This window comes from Parus major, chromosome 1A (genome assembly GCF_001522545.3).
Source record: "Parus major isolate Abel chromosome 1A, Parus_major1.1, whole genome shotgun sequence".
Lineage (NCBI taxonomy): Eukaryota > Metazoa > Chordata > Aves > Passeriformes > Paridae > Parus > Parus major.
The window spans coordinates 3411323-3437162 of record NC_031773.1 but is presented as its reverse complement, the minus strand read 5'-3'; the positions used below and the strand labels follow the sequence as shown (position 1 = coordinate 3437162).

At 45.4% G+C, this 25840-nt stretch overlaps 1 protein-coding gene across 3 annotated transcripts in view; it reads right to left on the bottom strand.

The window, feature by feature from the left end:
* Positions 1 to 8733, bottom strand: part of LOC107205129 (store-operated calcium entry regulator STIMATE-like) — a 34732-nt gene extending 25999 nt beyond the window's left edge. Inside the window, exon 1 of one of the 3 annotated variants that reach the window (XM_033514512.1) lies at positions 8525 to 8733. In XM_033514512.1, the coding sequence (XP_033370403.1) occupies positions 8525 to 8618 (94 nt within the window). In that variant the 5' untranslated portion in view covers positions 8619 to 8733. Of the gene's footprint in view, positions 1 to 2668; positions 3101 to 3505; positions 3739 to 8524 lie in introns of those variants that run through there. The other 2 variants (XM_015629348.1, XM_033514513.1) reach the window with 2 other exon arrangements.
* Between the last annotated feature and the right edge of the window lie 17107 nt (positions 8734 to 25840).

Below are 25840 nucleotides of genomic sequence, written 5' to 3'. Positions count from 1 at the left end.
GGAAAACTTTCTGTTCACAGTGGAGACAAAAATTCTTCAACTCCCCAAATTCATTTCTCCTGCACTCTAGTTAATTCACAAATAAGGTTGTGGATGTAATTTCTACAAAAGATCTTCCCTCATTTCAAAGAGTTTTGCTGTCCTCTGTGCAAACTTGGACAACTTTTGCTAGTCTAGAACCCCTTCCCCAAAAGAAAAAAGGTTTCAATGAATAGCAACAACTGCAGGGACTCAGTCCTCAAAAGCACACCCAGCCCTTGCAACTGAGACAACTGCAAGGAGCTTCCTTCACTCAGCTGAGTGATGCTCAAGAAAAAGCATCACAAACTGCTTCAGATGGGATTGCACAATTATCCCGACTCCTCAGGGTCATGACCTCCCTGAGGGGATGTTCTTGCACAGGAATCTAGATCACCACACACACACACAGCTGCTGGGCTCCACTGCCTCAAGTGTTTGTGTCTCACTTCTAGGACTGTCCTCACAGCCAAAGTGCCTCCAAAGCCACCCCAGGCAGGTGGAAAGGGTAACACCTCTTTGCCATTTGACTCCCAAAGGAGGCAAAGCTGCCACCAGAGCAAGCCCTGCTCATACTGGGATAGGCTTGACTCCAGCCTTAAAGATCATGCTGGGAAAGCAAGAGAGTGTAAGCTAAAATAAACTCATTGCTCATGGGAGCTGACAGAATAACAAAACCCCACTAAACAGCTGTCCTGACTCCCTGCCAAGGTTGGGCATCATTTACCTCTGGATCCTGTTTTCACCACACCACACAAAGGACCCATTTCACAAAATCCACTGCAATGGGGAGCAACCACCCCACTCAATCATTCAAGACTAATTTCCTCCTCCATTAGGTTTTCCTACCAGGTTGGCAGGAGAGAATCTTTCCACAGCCCTAAAATAATACAAATTTAATGACACAAATTGCTCTGATAAAAACAAACTTATAGCCCTTGCAATGACCATGCTTGAGACCCACATTCAGGAGGGATACTCTGAGCACATCCCATGCACACACACCTGCAGAACTTTGTAGAATGCCGCTTTATTGTTAGTCTGAGTTCCTATACATATTTCCAAGAGCTCTGAAAAGTATCTACACCATTTGGAAATTTTATCCATCCAAATCCAGATGTTCCTATAGCTGAGCTGGTACTTTAAAGTAGAAGGAATGGAAAAGGCATTGATTTAGGTTTGGACAGGAGGAATTCTGTAACATGGTTTTGAGTCAGAAGGGATTTGAAGAACATCCAGGTTTAAACCCCTGCCATGGGCAGGGACACCTTCCACTAGAGCAGGTTGCTTCAAGCCCCATCCAGCCTGGGCTTTTACACTTCCAGGGATGGGGCATCCACAGCTTCTCTGATCAACCTGTTCCAGGGCCTCACCATCTTCATGGACCTTGTTTCCACTCATTAACCCGTGGCCTGCAACATCCCAGGAAAGCAGAAATCACAGTTATAAAACCAACAGAAACACACACCAAAAATGCCACAGTACTGAGGAAAAGAAGTATCCAGGGGCTGACTCCAACAAGAGAAACATCCTAAATTCTACATGATGCAGTCACCCAGCTGGGACTGCCTGGCTGGATGCAATGAAGATACAACCAAAGTTCCCAGGAAGTTTTTTGTTTCAGCTCCAAAGGCTCCCATGCCTCCCTGGAGCCTTCTCCTTCCCAGAAGGCTGCCAGCTGAGTGTGCCACAGAAACAACCCAAAAGCTGCAAGTTGCTGCCCAACATAAAACCACTGGTGAACCCATCACAACCACCATGGGTTAGGTGTCAGCACACAAACAGCCCCTCCAGCAGATCCAAGGAAGCCTCCAGCTGGAAGTGTGTGACTGGGGCACAGATAAGGACCAGCTGGGGTGGATTAGGGACCACCAGCCCAGCTGCAGCCAGAGGAGGTGCTGTGGTTGGGATCCCAGGGCTGTAAACACATCTGCTCTTGGGGTCCCAGTCAGCAGTTCCTCCACAGATGAGTCACAACAAAACCACACAGCATCAGCTTTCGTTTTCTCTTCATTAATCAAGAGGTTGTTAATGTTCACAGAAATATTAGCCCTTGCACCAGCAGTTAGCTCAAGGTTGCTGATTTTCTGGCAGAGGTTATGTAGCCTCATCCACAGAGGTATTCCAACATGATTTACCTAAATCCTTGATTTTATGGGACACCCTATGGAGTTTATGGGGCAATTAACCCGTATACACACATCATTAGGGGGAACTGGAACAGAAAAAGAAATTACCACTATTCTTACTGTCAATATTTGGTGAAACACAAGCAGTGGCATGTTGCAACTGGGCTGCTCCAGCTGGAAGAAGGTATCAGTTATCGCTGGAAGAACTTGTTGCAGTTTTCCCTGGCAGCCTGGCGTTAACCACAGCACTGGAGACTTTTAAAGTGGTTTCCAAAAGGCGGGGGGGCGAAGAGAACCTCAAAATCTGCAGCTACTTAGCCAGAAAACTTGGAAGTTTCGGCTCACTGTCACCACAGGCTTTTAAACAAGGAAAAAAGATCGAGTTCTGGCATGTTGATTCAACTTGTGCTAAACCACTTAACCCTGAAGAGCAGCAACACACACATTGCTCTGAGCAAAACACAGCTGCAGCACAAACAACAGTAAATTTTCAAGGCTCATTCAGCCTTAGTGTTCCCTACCTTTCCACAGGATCGCAGAATCACTGAGGCTGGAAAAGACCTCTAATATCATCAAGGGCAATCATTAACCCAGCACTGCCAAGTCCTCCACTAAAGCACGTCCCAAGGTGCCACATCCACACATCTTTTAAATCCCTGCCGGGACGGTGGCTCCAGCACGCTGCCCTGGGCAGCCTGTTCCAATGCCTTCCCCTTCCGGGAAAGAAGCTTTTCCAAACACCCACTCTGAACTTTCTACAGTGTAACTTGAGGCCGTTCTCTCTGGACCTGGAAATCACACCCCGGGGTGATTTTTCTCACCGATTTCTCCCACCACCACCCCTTTGCCAGTAACAAAACACGTTCTCTCTGTAACTTCTTTTACCCAGCCGCTCAAGCCCCAAAACTTTGCGCAGCTGAAGGGAAAATTAAGCAAAGCAATATCACGGCGCAATTAAATCACCCTCACCTCGCAGCGCCGCGTCGGACACCCGCCCCGTTTTTGTCAGCTCCTCCCCGGCAACTCGCGGGGTTACACCAATAGTTTTCTTACCCATCATTAAAATTTTCTAAGTGACTGAGCAATGGCTCCCACAAGCGCAGCCAATTTTAACAGATTACAGCCGCGCGTTCCGCGGAGCTTCATTACCATCAGATTAGGGAGTTTTTAAGAAGGAGCATCTGGCGCTGCAACCGCCGGCTCGGGAACATCCGCAGCGCTTCCCTTCCTCCCAAATCCAGCCGGGACACGGCGCAAAGCTTGGTGCTTTTTAATGAACGGGCACCCAGCCCCGAGGTGCCGCCGGTCCCCCCGGTCCCCCCGCGGGCAGGGGGTGCCCCGAGCTCCCCGGTACTCACGCATGAGGGTGCTGAAGGCGCAGAGAGCCAGCAGCGCCTGCAGCAGCACCCCGAAGCGCCCCAGCAGCGCTCCGCTGCCGCAGCCGTGCGCCGGGCGGGGGGCGGCCATGGGGCTGCGGGATGCCATGGGATGGGATAGGATGGGATGGATGGGATGGAAGGTGCGGGATAACGCGGCAGTGGGAACGGGAATGGGAACGGGGATGGGATAGTCCCGGCCCCGCCGCGCACAAAGGCGGCCCCGGCCCGCCCCCGGCCCGCCCTGCCCCGGGGGCACCGGGCACCCGCTCCAGCAGCGCCCGGGGCGGGGCGGGAGGAGAGGGACGGGCACGGCAGAGGGGACGGAGAGGGGAACAGGGACAGGGGAACGAGGATAGAGATGGGAATACAAAGGGGACAGAGACAGAGGGATGGGGATAAAGATGGGGATGGAGTTGAGTTGGGGATGAGGATAGGAACAGGGATGAAGATGTGGAAAGGGTTGGAAATGGGGACGCAGTGGACGCATATTGAGACGGAGATAACATGGGAATGGAGATGGGGACAGGGGAAATGGAGATGGAGTTGGACATGGGGGCGAGTGTGGTAATAGGGATGGGGACAGAGACAGGGTGTGGAAGAGGTTGGAGATGGGGATGCAATGGGAATAGGCAGACAGAGTTATGGAGATGAGGATGGAAATTAAGATGGAGATGTGGATGTGGAAGGGGTGGGAGGTGAGGATGCAATGAGGACAAAGATGGAAACAGGTGGGAATGAGGAAGGGGAAGGAGATGGAGATGAAGAGTAAAATCAGGATGGAGATGCAGGCAGAGACAGTGATGGGGACAGGAGTTATGGATGTGGATGAGGACAGAGATAGAGGTGGAGATGATTATGGAGATGAGGATGTGGGGTCCTGGAGGGAATTGGGGTGCTGGATTGGGGAAATCATGCTGAGGTTTGGAGAGCTGGGTTGGGGGAGTCCTGGTGGGATAGGGGGGCTGGGGAGGGTGGATAGGGGTCCTGTTGGGATATGATATGCTGGACTGAGGGAGTCCCAGAAGCGTTTCAGGTGCCAGGATGTGGAGGTCCCTGCAGGGTTTGGGTTGCCCTGGATGGAGAGGTCCTTGCAAAGTTTGGGATGCTTGACTGGGGAGGGTTGGTAGAGACCAGTCAAGATTGGGGTGCCAGGTTGAGGGGTTCCAGCAGGGACGGGGTGCTGGGTTTGGAAGGTCACAGCAGGGTTTGGGGTGCAGGGTCCTGGTGGGGTTTGGGGTACCAGGCTGGAGAGGATCCCAGCAGGATTTAGAGTGCTGGGCTGGGGGTAGTCATGGTGGGATTTTGGGTTCTCAAACTGCAGCCTCAAATCTCTTTTATTTGCTCTGCTGTGTTACACTGCTGCCACCCCCCTCTATAGCCCCCTCCCCACGGGGCAGGTTTCGTTTTCTCTCTTTGCAGTACACTTGAGCCCATCTTTAGGGAGCACTGGGGTCACACAGTGAAATTTCTCTCCCTGATTTTGCAGGGTAGGAGCTTGTGTTTAGTTACAAAACCAGAGGCTGCACATCTTATCCTCTCATATGACTCTGAGGGATGGCCTTAGAAACAGCAGTAAATGTTATGAGAAAAGAAAATCATGGGAGCTGGCCTGCTTCCCAAATAGGTCCAGTTTACAACACAGGAGGGAATTGTGTTGTTCCTGGGCTTGGGAATCCCCTGTTCTGGGGAGGTCATTAGTGTCAGGCAGTTTAGGCTGGAGCCTTGTCCCTCCTCAACTCAGCACATCACTGAAATAACAAAAATAGTTCCTCTTCTTTTTTTCTTTTTCTTTTTTCAGGGGTGAATTTAATTTTGGGTTGATAGCTGTTCACTTAACTCCCTGACTTTAATCATGGTTTAATCACAACTTCAGCCAGGGAGGTGGAAGTTTCATCTCACTAACTCATTTTCAGCTGATTTTGTGTGTGCAATTGTTAGTTTCATAAAAAGGTTCATTCCCCTGAGCTGGTAAATCTGATTGTGTTTCGCAGTCAGTTGCCTTTATATTAAATTCTAAATCAAATATTAAAGTTGATACTTTTATATAAGCCAGTTGGACACACTGTGTGTGGAAGCATCTATTAAACAAGTACACATTTTAACAGAGATTTCTTCAGGATTTTTTTTTGCATTTTCTCAGATTTCCTAGGCTGCTGCTAAAAAGGCATTTGCAAGAATTACTGGATGATAATTTTTCCCCTGGGAGGTGCCTTGGACCCAGGTACAGCACAACAGCTGGAGAAAACAAAGGGAAAAAAAAAAAAAAAAGACATTTAAACAAGATGGGTATTTCTTAACCAAAATTTCACTGTCTGTGAATAAGCTGCAAGTTATCTGTGATGTTTCAGGGTCTTTCCCAAGGGGACAGTTTCTTAAAAGCTCCCTAGGAGCCAGTGCTGCCTCCTCCACTTTCTTCAAGCCCAATTAATGGTGATTTCTCCCAGCTGCTTTATCAGCAGCACAAAGTTGTCTGAGGCCCTTATTTCCAGGTGCTGATAGTTTTACAAGAGAGCAGAGTGCCTCCCATGTGTGAAAACACTCAGGCTACAAGAGGGCAATAAACAGAACGCCTTGATTTCCCCTCTCCCTGCAGGAAGAGGCAGATATCCTCCAGTGGCTGCTCATGCTCCACACTCCTCTGTGAAAACACAACTTGGCTTTCTCTAAAGCACCATTTGCACTTCAAAATATTTGTGCTTTCTGAACCCATGCAAAAAATCTTGAAGTTTGTCTGTATCTCAAGTTGACAAGTGGAGTCCAGGAGCTTTGGTTATTAAATTCTAACCTATAAATTATTAAATTTCAGTGCTTTTTTGCCCCTCCCCCTTAGGTTTTTCTCTCTCTGAGAAGACTTTAGAGCATTTCTCAGTATCTAAAGGGGCTGCAAGAGAGCTGGAGAAGGACTTTGGACCACGGCATGGAATGATAGGATAAGGAGGAATGTCTTCACTGCCAGAGGACAGGTTTACATCAGATATTAGGAAGAAATTCTTCCCTGGGAGGGTGGGGAGGCCCTGGCACAGCTGCCCAGAGAAGCTGTGGCTGCCTCTGGATCCCTGGAAGTGTCCCAGGCCAGGCTGGATGTGGCTTGGAGCAACCTGGGAGAGTGGAAGGTGTCCCTGCCCATGGCAGGGGCTGGAATGAGATAATCTTCAAGGTCCCTTCCAACCCAAACCATTCTAACACTTGAAAAACACCCAGCAAAAGAAAAAGCAAGTCAAGTAAGCACTTATGCAAGAAGTAGAATTTAATAAAGGAATCACTAAAGAAAAAAAAAAAGAAAAATTAATTAAAATATTAGGCCATGTACTTAAGCATAAAATCAGAAACTCCAAAGTGATTTCAAGTGATAAGGAATGTAAAAACTAACCCAGGCTATTTATGAAAGTATGAGGTAAAAGTGAAGGCTGGAGGAAATCTATTAATTCTCTCTAAGAACAATATTCTACTCTACAATAGAATGGAAAACCAAATAATGGAAGCCACAGAACAAATCTTCATTTCCCCATCCTTCCAAGAAGGACTAGCAAGTGAAAATAACCTGAAACAACATGAGCAGTGATAATATAAGACAAGAACAAGTTAAAAGATGAAAGGACTCAAGGATGGATTCAAGGGCCTGAAGAAACCTAAGCAAAAAAGACTTTACCCTGCCCTGTGAAATGGGCAGGATAAAGTCTGGCTCCTCAGTGTTATCACAGGAGAAGGGTAAATGCTGTGTCTGGCTGTGAGGAGGGGAATGAGGGTGTGAGGAATCACAGACCCACCAGCTTTATTCCAGTAGCCAGGAGGACACTGGTAAAAATTACCAAATAATCAATTTATAAGCACCTAGCAGATGATATGGTAATAAAAAACAACCAATGTGGATTTCACTAGAATTAATCACGTTAAGGGAGTTTTATTTCTGCTTTGAGAGGATGACTGGGTGTATCTTGGCTTGGGGAAAGGTAAAACAAGTAAAAACCAAGGGCTCTGCAGGAGCACCACCTCTAGACAAACCAGCTGCTCCAAAAGCTGTTTGCTGCTGCATCAGGAGCAGTGTGATGCCTCCAGGTGGGCATCTGGAACTGGGTGAGGTAAATTAAACCCTTTGGAGAAGGTCAAGGGTATCAAATTAGAAGATTACAACCCTTCATGAAGTTAGGGTGAAACTTTGGAATTATTATGTTAAATTGAAGGGATGGTTCCAGAGTCAACAGAAGGAGATGCAATGAGTGATGGGAAAGGATGGAGAAAGTGGATGGGAAGAGTATCAGGAGATGTAAATGTCCTGCAGACAAAAAGTGAGTGAATAACAAAACAGGTGTTGCAATGAGGCACATCCTTGTTTTGGGAGGTGATCTGGAGAGTTTTATAGAAAAATTGGGCAGTTTCTGGGTTCAGTCCAGTTTTGCCATCACACAAATATGTGCTGGAGTCTGGAGAAAGCAAAGAAGAGTGGCAAGTATTTGAGAAAATAAGGAACAGAAAGGAAATGGGATATTTTCTCCTCCAGAAAAAAAACCTGCAGAAATAGTAGGTGTCATTGGAGGAACAGGCTTTGTGGCAAAACTATTCTGGTACAGTTATAAAAAGTTAATAAAGTTACTGGATTTTTTTTCTGCCTCAAAAAAGACAAGTCAGTTTTTTTTGCTTCCAAAAAATAAATTATATTAAAAAAAAAAAAAGTGTTTTTCAGCACTGGGAAAATTGTCCAGCCCATATCTGACACTTAGCACAGACACCTGTTCACACTCAGCCTCTGCTGAGCCTGGGCCTGGGCTCAAAACAGACCTGAGAGGAGGACAAGGCTTTTTAAGGCTTCCTCACTTCAAGGGCACTTAACTGTGAGAAGCTGCTAGCTTGGGATCCAGAGGGATGCTTTTTTTAAAAGTCTACTCCTTTCTGTAACATTGCCATGGCCTTGGATGCCTTTAGTGCAGTCCTGGTAGTGTCACAGGATGAAAAATCCAACCCTGTTCTGCACAAGTTACTCTTGGGAGGGATCCACCTTACCTGGCTTCAGATGTTCCCTTTTGAGAGATCTCTTGCCTCCTTTCAGAGCCAGTGGAGAGGAATAACCTCTTTCAGGACATCTTCCTTTGCCCATCCTGGTCAGATGAATTAAGTCTGCTCCAGCTCCAGGCAGTTCAGTGATGGCCTCATGTCAGAAAAGAGCACAAAATCATCAATGTCCATTTTTTTATAGCAGCACTGTCTCTGTTGGACACGATGTAGAAGTGTGGGTTTGATACAGCACACCAGAATGAATTGCTAGGAAAGGGGCCTTTATTCTCTGAACTTTTCAGCTTTCATAGGGTCTTATGCTACAGGTTTTGACATGATTGGTCAAAGGAACACCACCTCTTGTCCCATTCATAGGACAAGAGAAAAACACACTAATAATAATCTTCAGTTATACAGAACTGTTTTGAGAAATTAAAATGGTTTACAAATGTTGTCCTTGAGCGAGAGATCTCCCAAGAAACTTTCCCTTGGGAACAGATCAGGCATTGACAGGCTGTAATTCTCTCAGGCTCAGAGAAAATCAGGTCCACACAACACAGCATTGTTTTCTTCAACTCACTCTCCCCCAAAACACCGGTGTTTTGTACCTCCAGAGTCCCCAGCTTGATGGTGGGGATGAGGAAAAGGCAGTGGCAGGTCTGCAGATGGTTATTGTGGTAAACTGGAGGTGGATACATGAAGCTGCCCTTTCCAGGATGATGCTCATGTAAATTATTCATCTGGTTTTATTTATCACGTGGTGAAGAAATTACTTCAGAAAACAAGATCTCTTGAGAAAACTTCCTTTAGCTGATACTTGGAACAGACTTTATTCATGCTGCCAGCAGCAATGATCCCTGCTGATTAAATAGTAGCTAGACCTTATTCTTGCTGAATTACCCATTTTACAAGGCCTGGCACATTTAACAATCAGTTCCAAGTTATATTCATAAGCAAGAGGCCAACACCAATTTTTGTATCAGCCAGGACTTTGTATTGCAGGATACTCCAAGGAGTAATTGTCAAGGTAATTCTTTTCTATTTTCAATAAGTGCTTCAGCTGTGTTATTATGAGATGTTCAATGTCTTGCTTGGAATGAATGGGAATAATTTCCCACTTTGCAGAGCCTGTGGCATTGTTGGCTGGCTGTGCTTGGCTTGGGGCTGAGGCTCTGCAATACTGCCAGCCTTGCTCACCCTGGCTGTGGAAGCCAGAGGGGCAGGGGACAGTGGCCTTCAGGTCTGTGCCCAACTGTGGAAGGCAGAAAGAGGAAGGTTTCAGCTTCCCTTTCCCCCTTCCCTCAGTCAGAACACCTCAGCTCTGCCAGCCAGCCCCTGAGCATAGCCCACTCCTCTGCATGGCCATCCCTTCACCCAGGACAAGGTGGGAGATCCTACAACAGCACTGAGGAAACCCTCACAGGTCCCACCAGCCCTGTGGGGTGATGTCCCTGCTTCAAGTTTGGCTCTCTTGGGGTCATATATATAAACCCACATTCCCACAGAGGTGAGCCCCTGGCAGGGGACTGGACTAGATGACCTTTAAGGTCACTTCCAAACCAAACCATCTATAAGGTGATGCCTAGGTTTGTGACTGTTTGGACAAGGATAGAACTGCTAGAAAGGATCACTGTTTGTTTTTTCAATCATTTTCTTTCTTGAAAATTAAACTCGTGTTGTTCTTATGTAAGAATGGCCAGATACAAGTTCCTTCAAGATTAAGATATATTTGAATTTATGGCCACTGAGACCTGGGCAAAATTCCCTGGGTCCAAACTGCAACAGAGTGGATTTAGGCTGGCATCAGGACACCTTTTCCAGGACTCAGGCTAGTTAAGAGATGCAATAAATTGTTGGGGACAGAGGGAGAAGTTCTGCCATTGGAGGATTTTAAGAATATCCATCTTTTTAGAATCAGAGAATCATGTAAGTTGGAAAGGACCTCTATGATCATCAAGTCCAACTATTAATTGAGACCAACCACTAGTCTTCTCTCAGGGACAGCTGGATAATCACTGCTTGAGGTGTGACAATTGGGGAGCTGATCTCCTAAATTCTCCATGAACTGCATTTTTATGGCTGCCCTGCTTCCTTTTGCCAGCCTGTATCTCCAGCCTGACCTTGTGTTGCAGTTGTTTATTGGACAGACAGGAAGTGTCCAAATCCTGTGCTTGAAGATCCTTTCTTTGCACAGCTGTGGGTTTTGATGGATCCTTTCATGTCTTTAGCTGGATGTTGGAATCTGACAGCTTGGATAACTATTTATGCAAAAAGATCAGTTAGGAAATGGATCCTATTGGAGAAATGTTAAATATTCACAACATTCATGTAGCACGAACCAGAGAGGACCTTGATTATTTTCCCCCCAAGTTCTATCGCTCATTGAGAGCCTTGAAATAAAATGCTAATTTTCCAAGACCTGGTGAATATTCCCTGCTCCCAAGCCTGTCTCCATTAGCACTTGAAAACCACATGCTCCTTCACAAGCCATCCTTGATGTTTTATAAATGTTATAGCTGAGACATCGCTTCTACTCCCTTTAATGCACTTTTTACAGCTGCAGCAGAGATGTTATTTTCATTCAGACTGCAAAGAGTCGTCCTGGAAGGGACCTCAGTTACCTCTCTGGAGGTTTCTCCAAAACAGCACACACTACCTAACCTTAATTTAATAACCTGCTCAGGAACTCCATTTCACATTTACTGTGCAATCTCAGCTGCAGAACTACAGGTCAGGAGCCTGATGGATCCTTACAGGTACAAAAAAAGCTTTCAGAAGAGAGCTCAGCCTTGGCTAAATTTCACATGGGTGAATTTCCATGAGAAAAAACACCCAGATGTGGAAGAAAAGGGGTGTTTATAGTGTTTGGATTAGAAATGGTGCAACAAGTATTGCACCAAACAAACCTTCTCAAGGCTCAGGAAAAAGATTGTGTTCAGCCTAGAAACTTCAGTCAAATCTGCTCCTGTGCTACCTACAGTGTTCCTTCCCGGGGATTGCTAAATAAACCCCATCAACTGTCTTAAAAATGCTGGGTTTTTACTCATCTAGTTGCTCTCTGATGAGAAACATGCACACACAAGCCCATAACCATCCTACTGGATATTAAATGGGAGGAGGAATTAAAGCAAGGAGATGTGAATTACTTTCCTTAGCATCCTTAGGATCATGCCCAGGAAATCAGTTGAGTCCCACCCCAGTTCATTATCCAGCATGCAAACACTGGGTGTGCACTGCAGAAGGCACAGAGAACTGCTCAGCTAAACCAGTTCTTCCTGAAGATCTGCTGGAATCTCAGTTTTAGGTGTAATCCCTTCTTAGTGACTTCATCTAGTTAAGCAAGGAACAAAAGTCACAAAGAAAACACCAAGGAGAGGATTGCTCATTTCTCCTGTGATGGGTAGCTTCAGATCTGGTGGTGTTTGCTAAAACACTTTGCTCTAAAATATGCATTTCATTTAAAATAATAACTTAGCTGTTATTATTTTTTTTTTTCATGATGATATCCAGTGGTTTTCCAAAGCAGTAAGCACAGTGGTGAGGCTGCTTTGGTCAGCCCTGTGTTTTATGAATTCAAGGGGAATCTTTCTCCTGATTCCAGCTGGCGTTAGATCAGACGTGTAAATCTCACCCTTAGATGAGATCTGATACGAAACAATCTCAGTTGAAAGAATCCATTTACCAGAGCTGTGTTTCTACATTTTAGTTCCCAAACACTGGATGCATGCCACAACACACAACTTCTTTTCAAGCAGAATTATTGCAGCATAAATCTGTACATGTCCTGAGCTGCAAGTCTCCTTCAGCACTGGAGGGGAGGCTGTAACTGCAGGCAGTTTGGTCTGCTGCTTTTGAGGTCTTTGAGATGTAGCCCTGCAGCCAAAAATGGCTTTCTAGGCTTCCTCAAATTGTGCCTCCTCACCCATGCCTGAACTTAGCTTCTGGAAGGATCCTTAAAGTTATTTCCAGAGGAGTCCCGGTGCTGACATGAGCACAGCTCGCAGACAAAGCTTTCCCTGGCTCCGGAGCCCAGCACTGTGGGGATGCAAAGCTGTACAGAATGCCTGGCAGCTGTATCCCAGAGAAGCTGCATCCCAGAGGAGTCATATCTTTACTGCACGTCCATCTTTAGCAGGAGAAGATAAAAATATTTGATGGAGTAAGACAGCAGCTGCTAGAGATGATCCAGCAAATCCATCCCATCCTGCAGCCCTGCTCTTGCTTTCCACGGGAAAGACACACCTTTCCAATCCGAGTGATTCTATGATTCTGTGAGCACAAAACAGCTACAGGTTCTTTTTACAACAAAAAGGGTTGGAAAATTGTTTTGTAGAGTGATTTACAAACCCCCAGTCACTGCAGGTGTCTGACACCAGATCTGCTCTTTAGAAGATTTTCCGGCAGTGTTGCACCACTGAAGGGGTGGAGTTTCACAATCACCCTCCACTGGTAAATGCAATTGAAAAAAGGCTTTTAACTGGTCTAATTTTTACTTATTGTACCAGAATAGTAATTCTACAGGCTGGAAAGATAATTTTTTCAAGTAAATTTGTGCCTAGTGGCTCACATGAGCTCTGCAGAGTTCTTAGCTTTTGGCAGAGCTCAAAGTGCAGGTTCCAAGCCTGAGACTTTTCCTCCTTGCCTGGGAGGAATAGGCCTGTACTATTCAATAAGAAATGATTTTTGATCCGTTACTTATTTTCAAGCTCAACCTAAATAATGTTTCTACTTTCATCTACTGTATATATTCTGTTTTCAGCCTTGCCCTAATCAAGGGCTGCTGTTTTAACAGGCGACCCCTTAGCTTGATGCTGATGTCGGCCATATGTTCTTTTCCTCCCCATCTTTTCACTTCTGGATGTTACAGCTAAAATACAAACCCCTGAACGTCCAGGGATTTCCAAAGGCCAGAAGACATCTGCTTGCCATCACAGATGTTTGCAAGTTAACACATGGATGAAATAATATTAGTCAGTGAGATTCAGAGCTGATTCAGATTTCCACAATTAAGCTTAAATGATGCTTTGATGAAGAATTAAACAGAGATGAAAAAATTGAAACATAGGAGACAGTAAGAAAAACATTGCCAAATGGATTTCCACCCTTCAGACTGAAGACACCCAATTCAGCTTGTTTACAGGAATCAGTCTTGCTGTAGCAGGAAGAAATGACTGTGTGGACTCATTTTGCTCTGCTTTCAACAGGGAATGTACTACAGCAGCTTTGTGGTTTCTGGATAAGTGTGTTTGCAGCACGGGTCAAGGCCAGGCTTCATGGGGCTCTGAGTAGCCTGGGGTGAGATGCTGAAATGTTTAGGGTTGATGGTTCCAACATTTGCCCTTTTCTGCTTTGCTGGTGCCAGGTTTGCACCCCAGAGGGGGAGGAAGAGAGTTTCTGGGTGTGTGGTGTCATTTCCCTCTAACCTGTCCCGCAAGTCCTGTTAACAAGAGCCTGAGTCACCCTCCCCTCCTGCAGCAGGTTGCAGCACCTGGTCTAGTGGAAAATGTTCCTGCCCATGGCAGAAGGTTGGAACTAGATGGGCTTTAAGGTCCCTTCCAACCCAAACCATTCTATGAGTCCTGGAAGGCAAGTGGGAATTTGGAACCCACAGCAAACCAAAGAGGTGAAGGGGAAAGTGGTGGCTTAGGCTTTATATAAAGCATAAGAAAGAGAGATGTGCCAGGAGAGATGACTCCCACAGGGAGATTTGGGTGGGTGTCCCTTTTCCTGGGGGAGCCAGCACGGCCACATTCAAGAAAAATGCAAAGTGAGTTTGTCTCTCAATAAAGGTGGGATTTTCACTCTCCATAAATACTGTGCTGTTCAATTGCTGTGTCTATACTGATCTCCACAAGAAAACATCCCATTTTTTTCAGTGGGATTCTATTGGCTGAGGCAAAAATAATTCCAGAAATCATTTATTTCTTCAGAAAGTGTGGGAGTACTTGTCCCTGCTGCTGTCAGTTCCCATCCATCCCTTTTATCAGGCAGTATCAACACACTCTCTTCCAGCGAGGACTGCTCAACGGCACACAATAAAATTGATTCATTACTCATTTTCTCCTTATTATCTTTCAATTGCTCCAGCTCTTGATACCACTTAAAGTGGACATTAGCTCTTTGTAACCAGTGTGTGAATGCTTTTTCTCCAAGCTTTCATCACATATATTTTCATTTAGTCTCTTTACACCATGTGTCTTTCTCATGAACTTCTTATAATGCCTTTATACACATTTGGTTATGATCTGCCATGGTGAGGAGCGAGAACACAAATGGATTTCTTGGAAAAGCTGGCCCAGGTGCTCTGCAGGTGTAAATGAGAAGTATTTAGTGCTAGAAAGTGGTTTTATTTACAGGACCTGGCTCCTGAGCTCTCCAGAATGAAAAAGGCCGAAATCACTAAGAATGAAACACAACTTTAGTGCTTGTCTTTGGCATGAAAGCAAAACTGATTAAACTCCAGGAGGAGCAAGACTTTCTGTGTATAATTGGCCTTGAAATGGAGATGGGAGCTGAGAGCTTTGTTTTGGGATAGCAGGGAAGATGATTTAAACCTCTGTCTGCTTTGGGAAGGATTACAGTGACAGTGAATTTAATACAGTTTTGCAGACTCTGATTCGTACTCTGGAAGGAAAAATCTTCCAGTTTCCACATCATGCAGGGTTTAATTCAAAGAAGTTCAAAATAGTGTAGCTCCAGTGGAGCAAACCTCATAGGTACCTGCAAAATTTTGTCATGTAAGTAGTTATCCTGTGGGGAATCTCTGTTCGCTACTGGAACCTGTGGAATCGGGGTTTCTTCTTGGCTTTGGGTTGGATTTGGGACCCTTCTCACCCAAAGGTCCAGACCAAGGTGTCTCACAGGCTGATTTGGGCCTGGAAACAAGTTTTCCTTTGTTGAGACAGATCATAGTTAATACTCAAACGTGGAAGTTTGAAAGTCTCAAGCATAGATAAAATATTTGCTATTTACCCTGGAGGGAGATGAATTTCTTTTCCAGGTCCCTGCAGTGATTTCTCCCCCCAATTACAAAGGGGATTAATACTTCAGCTGCATTTATCTCAATATCTCCTAGCTCAGACAGATGAATACAACCTTCAACATTTCATGGGATCAGATTCCTTTTTAATTAAAGCAGCCCTTTGTTTCACTGTGGCTCTAAAAGTCTTATTTATCATTAAATCCTTTAGAAGTCTCTTAGGAAAATAATTTCCTGCTCCCAGTTTTACTGAGCCTTTGGATCTCCTATCTCTTGTCACCTGTAACAAAGTGCTGTAGGAAGGAGCAGCGCTGTATTGCTTTCATGTTCTCCATCAGCTCTGATATGGATGGTTGTTAAAAAGCTTCATACATAATATATGCCATGTCTTAAAGCAGCCCTGTAAACGACTGTACAGCTGTAAAGGTTTCTTAACTCAACCAGCCTCGAGCTACCAGCTGTAAAAAGGCAGTTAAGCAGATTAGCATTAAAACTACCTGGTGAGATGAAAAATGAGGAGGCAGAATGGCCTAACAAGGGATCCTTGGACTGTGACCAGTCACATGGGGAAGTCACCTTTCTGTGCTTCCAACGTGCAAGTGCTGGCACTAATCATTTTTGGGATGTTTCTCTGTAATTGTGTGGTTTTCCCCCACAAGGGACACCCCTCTGAGCGCACACTGGGAGGATTTTCCAAGCAGTCCAAAGGAAATGTTGACCCTCTCCTACTGGGTCTGAGTTTTCTCAGTCTCCTTTGAAAGTGCTGCCTTTGCTGTGCAAATGCCTTTGAATGACTTTGCATGCTGAGTTTTCTGCTTTTTTTTCTATGGCAAATCTGGGGAAAAGCCTTTGGAGCCTGTTCTGTCAGGAAGTTTGGTCCTATTCCTGTCCAAAAAGCTTCTACTGGCCCCAGATTTTGAAAAGCTGAGCTGAAAATCCAGTGCATTTTAAAACTTGTCATGAGAAAAATCAAAGTCCTTTCCTACCTCCACACCTGTTGTTACTCAGCAGAGGAGGGGTGTGAATTCTATGCTCTGTGCTGTCACATTGATCAGATCTGGATCAGTCCCCATGGACATTTCTCACTGCTCCCATTCTACCACTGGGCTGGGCACAAGTCATTGCCTAGGAACAGGGGAACATAAAAATTACAGAATGGTTTGGGTTGGAAGGGACCTCAAAGACCATCTCATTCCAACCCCCTGCCATGGACAGGGATGCTTCTCCCTAGACCAGGTTGCTTAAAGCCCTATCCAACCTGGCCTTGAACAATTCCAGGGATAGAACATGGAAATATCCCCAAAATACTGACATTTCCACAGAAAAAAACCCCAACAATTCTGTCTTTCAGAATGCAGTCTTGGGTACATCCATAGAGGCATTCCAAGTATGTGACAGAGGCACTGCACTGGCCAGTTTAAGAAGGCATTTTCACACAAACTTTCATCTCTGACATTGATTTTCAAACAGAAATCATTCTCCCTGGCCCTGTCTTGTTGGCATCTCTTCCAAAGTCCCCTTTTGCCTTTGCCCCTACTTTTCACTCTTTGTTTATTCTAAAAGCTAATGAGCTGTCTTTGTGCATCTTGGATAAATAGGATATTTCATAGACAGTAACATAATCAATTAATTGACTGCAATCATGATTTGTTTACCTAAACAGTACCTTAAATCCAGTGCTTGTCAGCAAACATTTCCTCTTGACAGGACTGTGCAACATCCTTTTGTTTGTAAGGAGGAAATTTAAAGGACATTGAGATTAGGACTGAGAACATTCGTCAGGGTAAAGTTTTCTCTCATTTTACATTATGAAATTGTAGGTGTGAGCAAGAAAGCAGCAGTTGTTTGTGCCAAGCAAACAAAAGTGTGTTTTTTCCTGTGTAAAGAGTTGTGTTCCTTCAGACAAAAACTTTTTTCAGAGTAGTAAAACCTATTATTTTCTCAACACCATGCTAAGAAGCTTTTACATTAATACCTCACATTTATAATCAGAGATGATCAAAGGAAGGAAGGAGAAGAATTTTTTAATTTTAAAATGTTTTAGCTGTTGGAAGCACACTTTCACCCATGAAGATCCTGAAAATCCTATCCAGTGCTAGTGAAATGTTACCTGAATCCACCCTGCTGGTGTTGTTTGCTGTAAGGGCAGAGCTCCAGCCTCCAGGACAGGTCTTGTCCATCCAGCCCATGGCTGACCTCTTCCCAAGGCCACTGGCCATGTCCACCTTGGTGTTTTCTGGGATTAATGAGGCATTTCTCTGTCCCCAAGAAAAGGGGTAATTTGCAGAACAAAAAGACTGAAAATACAGCCCATGAAGGTGGCACAGATGTGGCACATCCCTCCCTTGGGAACCTGGCAGAATCTCCTGAGGGTTGGTGCTAGGATAGTGATGGAAAACCCCACAGGACTGAGGAAGGGAAACTCATCCTCAGTCACACTGTGTAAAAAGGGAAATCCTTCAAGTGACCCCTGAAGGCACCCAGGTTTCATCTCACAGGGAATGACTTGGCTCAACCCAAAAGAAAACCTGGAAGACTATTAATATTTACGGTGTGTGACCCAAACAAGCTGGGAAAGTAGCTTTTTTCACATTATAGCTGAACCCACAGAAAAATAGGGCTGGCATGAATGTCAGAAGTTAGGAGATATCTGGAGATGCCCACTGGCAAAGACTCCTGTCCAGACAGTAAATCCTGGCCTCCAGCAGGGCCAGTTTATAAAATTAAAAGGGAATCTGCAATTAGGTTGAATTGCACAAAATCTCTGTCTCATTAAATGTCACCAGCTCTCGCTGAGCACGCCCCATGCCGTGTTTTAGGGTTTCAGATCAGTTCCACCACACAAATCAGAGTGGCTGACTCAGATGACACAGTTGGTGCCTCAGGGCACGTTCTTCTCCTGGCACTGTGGGCTCTGTGTGAGGGTGTCTGAGCACAGCCAGAATCCAGGGTTTATTTCCCAGGATCCTTCCTGCAAGTGAATTATGAAAGAGTACAGCCTTTATTGTGTCCCCTGGGATCCAGAAAAACCCAAGTCACTTCTAACTGATGGGATACTCAGGAAAGGGTCCTGGGTTTGGGGGCAGAAGTTGTATCTCATTCCCTCAACAGGAATTTCTGGGCAGCCAGGATGGGTGCTGTAGATTTTCACCCTCTCTATGTGTGGCAGCAGCTACAATTTTTTTCCAAGCTTGAATTTTTTGGGGGGTTTGGCTGCAAGTTTGTGACAGATGTAGGAGCTGAGTTTCTCTGCAGGATTTCAGAGAGGGTGTGAATTTCAAAGAGAGCAGATGCTGCTCTAGGACCAAATCTTCCCAAGGCTCCTACAAGCCTGGGGGTGCCTGAAGGTAACCAGACATGTCCTGGGCAGGCTTATTGAAAGCCTAAAAGTGAGGAAAAGGGTGTCAATGTCATAATAAAAGTAAGGACTTTGAGTAACTGACTTGATCCTGGTGTCACATCAAAAGCTCTTTGAACCTTTTTAGTTTGTTAAAAATCTCCCTATATTGCTAAAACCTATTATTTGCAATAGGAAGTCCAAGAGAGATTCAAATTATTAAAATATTTTTATGGCTTTTAATTTGCCTAGATTTCAGTCTCCCATCTGTACAGTGCTTCCTTTCTAAAGACAAAGTACAGGATACTTATAAGGTACAGAATATGGCATTTTTCAGCAGTGAATTCTTCACGCAATTTATAAAACCAGGGAATTATTCCTCTTTTCATTTTAAGGATGGAGAAACTGAGGCACAGAGACTGCCACTTGCCAGAGGTCAGCCAGTCTAGGGTAAAACCATGGTCACCTGCAGGCAGGACATGAACCACCCCCCTGGGCATGGTCTGAAATGAGATCAGAAAATTCACTTCATGAAAAGAACCCTCTGTTTCCTTCTTTACTTATAAGCCCACAGCCATGTCTTGCTCAGCAGAGTTCCAGTAAGAAAAGTATTTATACACCTTCCCTCCTGATCCCTGCACTGAGATACTTAGTCCTGAGCTCATTATGACCTTAAATATGTTACCTATTACCTTTAATGGCATATTGTCGACTCCTCCACTCACATGCATCCTTATTAAATGTGCTTAGCAACCTGGCAATGAAGAAGTAGAAGTGTCAGCCTCTTCAAATTAAAATAAAAAATCAATTATGCTCTTAGGGGCAGATGGAGATTAAGCTGAATACAATGTACAGTTACTCTGTTGTGGAAGCTGGGGCCTTTATGTGCAATTAGTGGCATTTCCTTCTTAATCTTCCTCCTTAATACAGAAGGAGCCATTAAAAGAGCAAAAGCCATCCACAAGCCTTTTTCATAGTCAGCTTCAGAGAGACACTCCTAAATGCATCATTTTCATCTTAGTACTGTAAAAAAAAAATAAAAATCCCTTAAAGTACTGATATGACCTTTTAATACTTGGCTGTGAATTTGGGGGTGGTGCTGAATGGGGGCTGGAAGGAGGGAGGAGAAGGTCAAGTGCAAATTGCAAGATTAGGTTTTGTTGCATGGCGAGATGTTTGCCAGAGAACTTTTGGGCACAAATTGTGTTGTGGAGGGGCTTTTGGGCTGTTGTGGAAATGTTCCAGGGCATTTCTGCCCACAGCTCCTAAATTTTATTAGGTACCCAAACCATGGAAATGCCCGAGCTGGGTTTTGAGCCCACCACACAAGCAGGGCACTGAGAGAGCCGACCAATTCAGTATTTTCCAGACTGTGATATAGAATTCACTCCATGTGCAGCAAAGACGAGAAATGCAGATGTGATGCATAATTTACACTTTAATAAAACTTGAGCTCCTGGTCATCCTTGTCAGTCAGAGATTTCAGTCTTGTTTTGCCATTATGGATATTCCTGTATGAAGCAGGAGGGAAATGGAGAATTTACTTGTTTGACACCACAGAGCTTGGCAGAAACATCCCTGTTAAGTGAAAGCTGTAACCACAGTGATGCATCTGAGGTCTAAATCCATTTCCATTGTCACAGACTTTCTCTGGGACTGCATATCTGTGTGTGAGAGCTCAGCTCCTCCTGCCTCAGTTTCCCCAGCCTCCCTTCCCAACATTGGCTTGTAGAGGCTAAAAACTGGGAGGAGTTTTTCCTGCCAAGGCAAAGCCTGTAAATACTTGAAATAAAGAAAGGAGCTGTTAGTAAATGGTAGAAATGAGCAAGTTTTTGATGTGAGAGTGGATCTCTCCTGTAGTGCTGGCACGATCAATAAGGCTCATAGCTGTGAGCCTCAGTATTGAACCTCAGCACTGTGATTTATTGGGTATAACATGTGCTTCCTTTTCATTTACTGCTAAGGTGGGAGAGCTATTGTTTAGCACAGAGACTACACTTTCTTGGCATTCCTGAGCTGCAAGCATGAGGCGCTGGCTCAGATTTTCCAGTTAATATTAAAGCCAGTTATTGCCCCTTTGCTGAATAGCCACAACCCCTACGCAGTGATTTCTAATCAACAGGCAATAAAAATAAATAAAATTGGGTAAATAAAGTGCTTTGGGCTATAGAGTTGGTGTGTGGGTCTCCACATGGGGTTTGTGTCTGGGGCAGGGTGTGCAGGGCAGCTGCAGGAGGCTGCGGGGGTGCCTGGCCCTGAGACCTCCCATTTGAGAGGTGGCAACCCCTTTTTCCTGGTATTCCTTGAATTCCTGCAGGAGAAGGGCTACACCAAGGGACCTTTTACCTCTCCAGGGGGTGTTTTGCCTCTGTAATCACTGCACAGAGGGCTGGTGCTGCCAAGAGGTGCAAAGCCTGTGAGACATAACCCAATGAATATTTTATTAATCCCAAGCCAGCAATTTCTTTGCTGTTCACAACATTCAAGAAGCAGGACTTTTACTGTGAAGCATAAAGAGGGAGTTTAAATTTTGGATTAACTTCACTTATGCTAATCTCTTCTTTAGATCATGCCTTAAACACCTGCCTTCAAAGCTCGGATACGTTGGGAAAAAAAAAAGATATCAGAGAAATTCAGGCTAAATATGATCTCCAGGAGATGGCACTGTGAAACAAGTCTTTCAGCATCCTAATGCCACCTCCCAGGGACCAACTTCTCTCTGAGTCAGGGCTGATGGATAAAGAGAAGACAAAGGTAGAAGTGAAAGCCCTGGCCCGGGGGTTGTCATGAAATAAGGGCCTGATGGTGTCTTTACCTCCTGTAAAGATTATGATAAAACTTGGAAGCTGAATGCCACAGTTTGTTGTGAGGAGAGGGAAAATGCAGAGAAGCTTTGCTGTGAACCCAGGAGCAGTCCCAGGAGAGGAGTATGACAGAGGAGCTAATAGGAGCTGGCCCCAGGTGATGTCCTGTGCCCCCTCTATGACACCAAGCTCCTGTTAAGACACCCTCCATCCTTTAGCTCACTCAGGCTGGACACTGCTGACCAGCCCAGATAATTCCCCAGTGCCAGCTGCACAGCCCTGCCCCTTTTCCAGCTCAGGGCAGCTTGGTGTCAGCATCCCAAAAGCAGGTAAATAACTCAAAAACTGGTGATAATCACATTCTTTGGGTTAAAAGGAAAGCTGGCTGCCATCAAGGAACTTCTGCCCAGGCTCATAGTGTTTACCACAGATGAAGTTCCAGAGCCTGAGCGTTGGTTGCCATTTTACCTGTAGAAAAGTTGGCTCAGGTCCCCCCCTTTGCTCTGTCTGCAAGGCTAATGCCATTTACTCATTTATGAACACAAATGTCATCTCAGCACCATGTTAAGCTTCTGGGATGCTTTGAGTCCTTCAGGCACCTGCTTAAATTTGGGCCAGAAATGGATGACCAAATACACAACCACCTACAAATCCCACAAGGTGCCCCAGAGCATTTATTTCCCAAGCCAGGAGAAAAGAGAAAAATTAGGACTGTTAATGCCATAACATCTCTGTTGTTGTGTGTGCTTGTGCCTCCTTGTGTAGGGGATCTCTTTACATCTCCATCTATCCTCCAAAAACATGAACTTGCTGAAGGCAACAGAAATCTTATCTTAGAAATCTTATCCTGCACATCAGGAACTGCTAACATCTGATCTAAATTAATGGGATTGTCTGAATTTCACTGGGTTGGACAGTTTTCTTGTGTCCAGCTATGGAAAATTTGGAATGTGAACAGTTATATCCTTTAGGAATGATCATCAGAGGCAACAGCAGATGGATGTTCATTACAACTTGGGTACTTGGTATTCAGGTAAATCTTTTTTATCAGTGCTACTTGCATAAAAGCACTTTAGTTAAAAACAATGACAAAATTCAGATGTGAAACTTCTGTTCCCAACTTGAAATACAAGATCAGGTGCCCTGGTGGCCACCAAATGTAGCACTAAGGAGGATGGACAGCAGTGAAATTAATGGAGTTAATCAGTGGAAGATACATCCCTGAGTGTCACTGAGTCTGAAACTGGAGCTGATCTCAGTGTGGGTTTTTGCCAAGGCTTAAATTCATTCTACATCTTGGGATACTACACTGGCTCAATTCAGTATTTCTCAAAGCACTTTCTTTTTTCCCCCAATGATGCTCTCAAAGGTAGTATTAAAATCTCTCAGCAATTACAGTTTGTGTCCACTAAACCAATTTGTATTCTCAGCAATGAGCAAGATGCAAAGTCTTTGCTGCCAACAGGAGCTGTTAGAGTCATCTCCAGCTCAGACCTGATATAAATCTACACGTTTTCATTCATATCTGAGAGCTTTGTTGTAGCAGCCACTTAGAAAAGTTCCAAAGGAATTTTGTTCCTCAGCTTTAATTGCTTTTTTTTTTTTTTTTTTCCCCAAACCACCTCTTTGGACATCATCTACAGACCTAATTGAAATCACAAACTCTTAGAAGGCTTTCTTCCACATTTCTCCATACAGGGTCAATTAAACCTCATCAGTGCTTCAGAAATAGTCTCTAAATAAAACTAAAAGAGGCCAGGACAGAGAAAATCAATGTGAAGGGGAAAGAAGAAGCTCCAGAGAAGACAGTGGAACCAAAACTTCTGAGAAGACCTCTTAAGCTGAATGGAAATAAAGCACAAAGGCATCTGGTGTTAAAGGAAAAGAGAGGGAGAAACACCTGAAGTGCTGTGAGTGCCACTGTGGCTGTGTCTGTCCCTAAATTGGCTGATGCCACCAGCTTTAGATGAAGAGAGGCTGCAGCCAGAGGAATCTCAGTGTAACCTAAGTCAGAGCAGATGAAAAGAAGAGAGAACACAGATATGGCATTTGCAGGGCATCTTCCTTTCAAAAGTATGTTGAAAATTTGAAATGTCACCATGCTGAAAATGTCACCCACTTCCACAATCATCTGGATAAACAGGACTTCAATGCTCCCCTGACATCTAGCTGGGTTTTTGGTCTTATTTTGAAGATCTGATGGTGTTCCCTTGCTGTTTTGAAATCCCATCCAGCCCAAAGCCTGAAAATAGGAACTGCTTGATCTGTATGTTTTCCAGGAAATCTGTTGGAACAGGAGAGGCTGAGCCCATGCCCGTGGCCTCTCAGAGTGTGAATGAAGAGCATGGACTGTGGCAAAGAAACACTGTCTGCAATATTTGCTCTTTTTTCCCCAGTCTTTACTATCCTCTCAAATGTATTCCAGAATCAAAATATTTCTTCATCTTTATTCCACTCCTCACTTGTCTTCTTGCACAAAATCCATGAGAGGCTGGTGGAAGAGAAAGGGATTAGAGAGAGTGGAAGAGAGAAGGATTTGGGAGGTTCAGTGATGAATCCCCAGCAAGAGCCAGTGAAAAGGGTGCTGGTGATTGTAGTGGGGCAGAGAAGAGCTGGGGTTATCTGTGGGAAATCAGCACTTCCCCAGCTGTGAGATCACCCTCGCTGCTCCTGCAAGAAGCAACGCTCACAAAATCAACCTGGAAACTTCAAACCTTGGATTGGGAATGACCACAGAAAGGAAAGTGAAGACAGCACTTGTGTCTGAGCACCAGGGGTGACATAAATTTGGCACCCCGGTGTGGGGATGGACACGGCAGCATTTGAGGTTAATTCCAAAAGAAATTTGTGGAAAGGACAAAGCCCTCGTTGCTGCCTCAAAACCGGGGTGTCCCTTCCCTCTGCTCTCCTCCAGACCTGTTGAATGCGTGTGCCCTTCCACAACCGCCCCTCGGAGGATGCTCCAAAGGCATCCATTTGAATCCTCAACCCTACCAATCGTGCCTGCAGGGAGACGGGAGCTGGGCTTCCAAAAATCCCCAGCAAAGATGCTTTACGCAGTCCCTAAGCAGGGCTGCAAGGGGGGGGGCGAAAATCCTCCAAAATTCACCCCCAGTCCAGGGGAAGCTGTGGGATCTGCGGTCGGAGCATCCCGAGAAACCCCGGCTGCAGAGTGAGGGTTTATCCCCATCCCTCCCAGCCCAGGGGACTTTTCTGACCGCCCCCAAGAGCAGGACCAGGCGGGCGGGGGGCATGGGCAGCGATGTCTGGCGTGATTTTCCAGCCCTGCAGCGGGGCTGATTTTCTCGAGAGGAGAGAAGGGAATATCTATGCAATCTGAAAAATCCCGCAGTGTGGCTGTACGTGCAAACACCCCCGCACCAGCACAGCCGCGCACACCGGCGTGCAGCGCGATTCCGCTGAATGCCCGGCACTCGCCAAAGAAAGGAAAAACCATCAAATAACCCCAAAGAAAAAACCCCTATCCAATAACCTGAGGAGCAACGGAGGGAAAGTTCTCCGTGTCCCTGCGCGCCGGGAGGGCGGAGGGTGGCCACCAGTTGATTTTACACCCTGCCTTTACCTTCGCCGGCTTTTCTTGATATATTTTATTTATTTCCTGCAAGAGGGAATAAACAGGTAATGCCGGAGCCCGGCGAAGCGAAGGGAACGGGCGGGCTGAGGGACGCGCCGCATTTTTTTGTTTTTCCTCTTTTCCCCATCTCCCTGCCTGGAAGTTTCTTGGCGACACGAAATGAGGAGGAAAAGCGAAATAAAAGGTTGCGGGGAGCGGTGGGGAGGGCAAGCAGGGAGGCAGCGCTCCGCTGTTGAAGGCTCGGTATTTGATGGCATTTAACGCGCCGGCCCCGGCTGCCGCTGCGCGCTGCCCCGCGGAGCGCGGCCGAACCGCGGCATCACTTCCACGCCTGCATCCATCCCTGCCCTCGCCCGCTGAGCCCAGAGCCCCGGCGGAGGCGCGGCTCAAGGCGCGGAGGCACCGCGGGCGCGCAGCCGGGGCGGTGTGGGTCGGGATGCGCGCGTGATTATTTTTACGGATTTTTTTTTTTTTTAAATCCTTTTTCTCCTAACCGCTGAAAAAGGTCACCCAAGGGGTTGGTTGCTAAATATTACCAAAAAAAAAAAAAAAAAAAAAAAAAAAAAAAAAAAAAAAGGCAAGAAAGAAAGAAAAAAAACCCTAAAAAGAG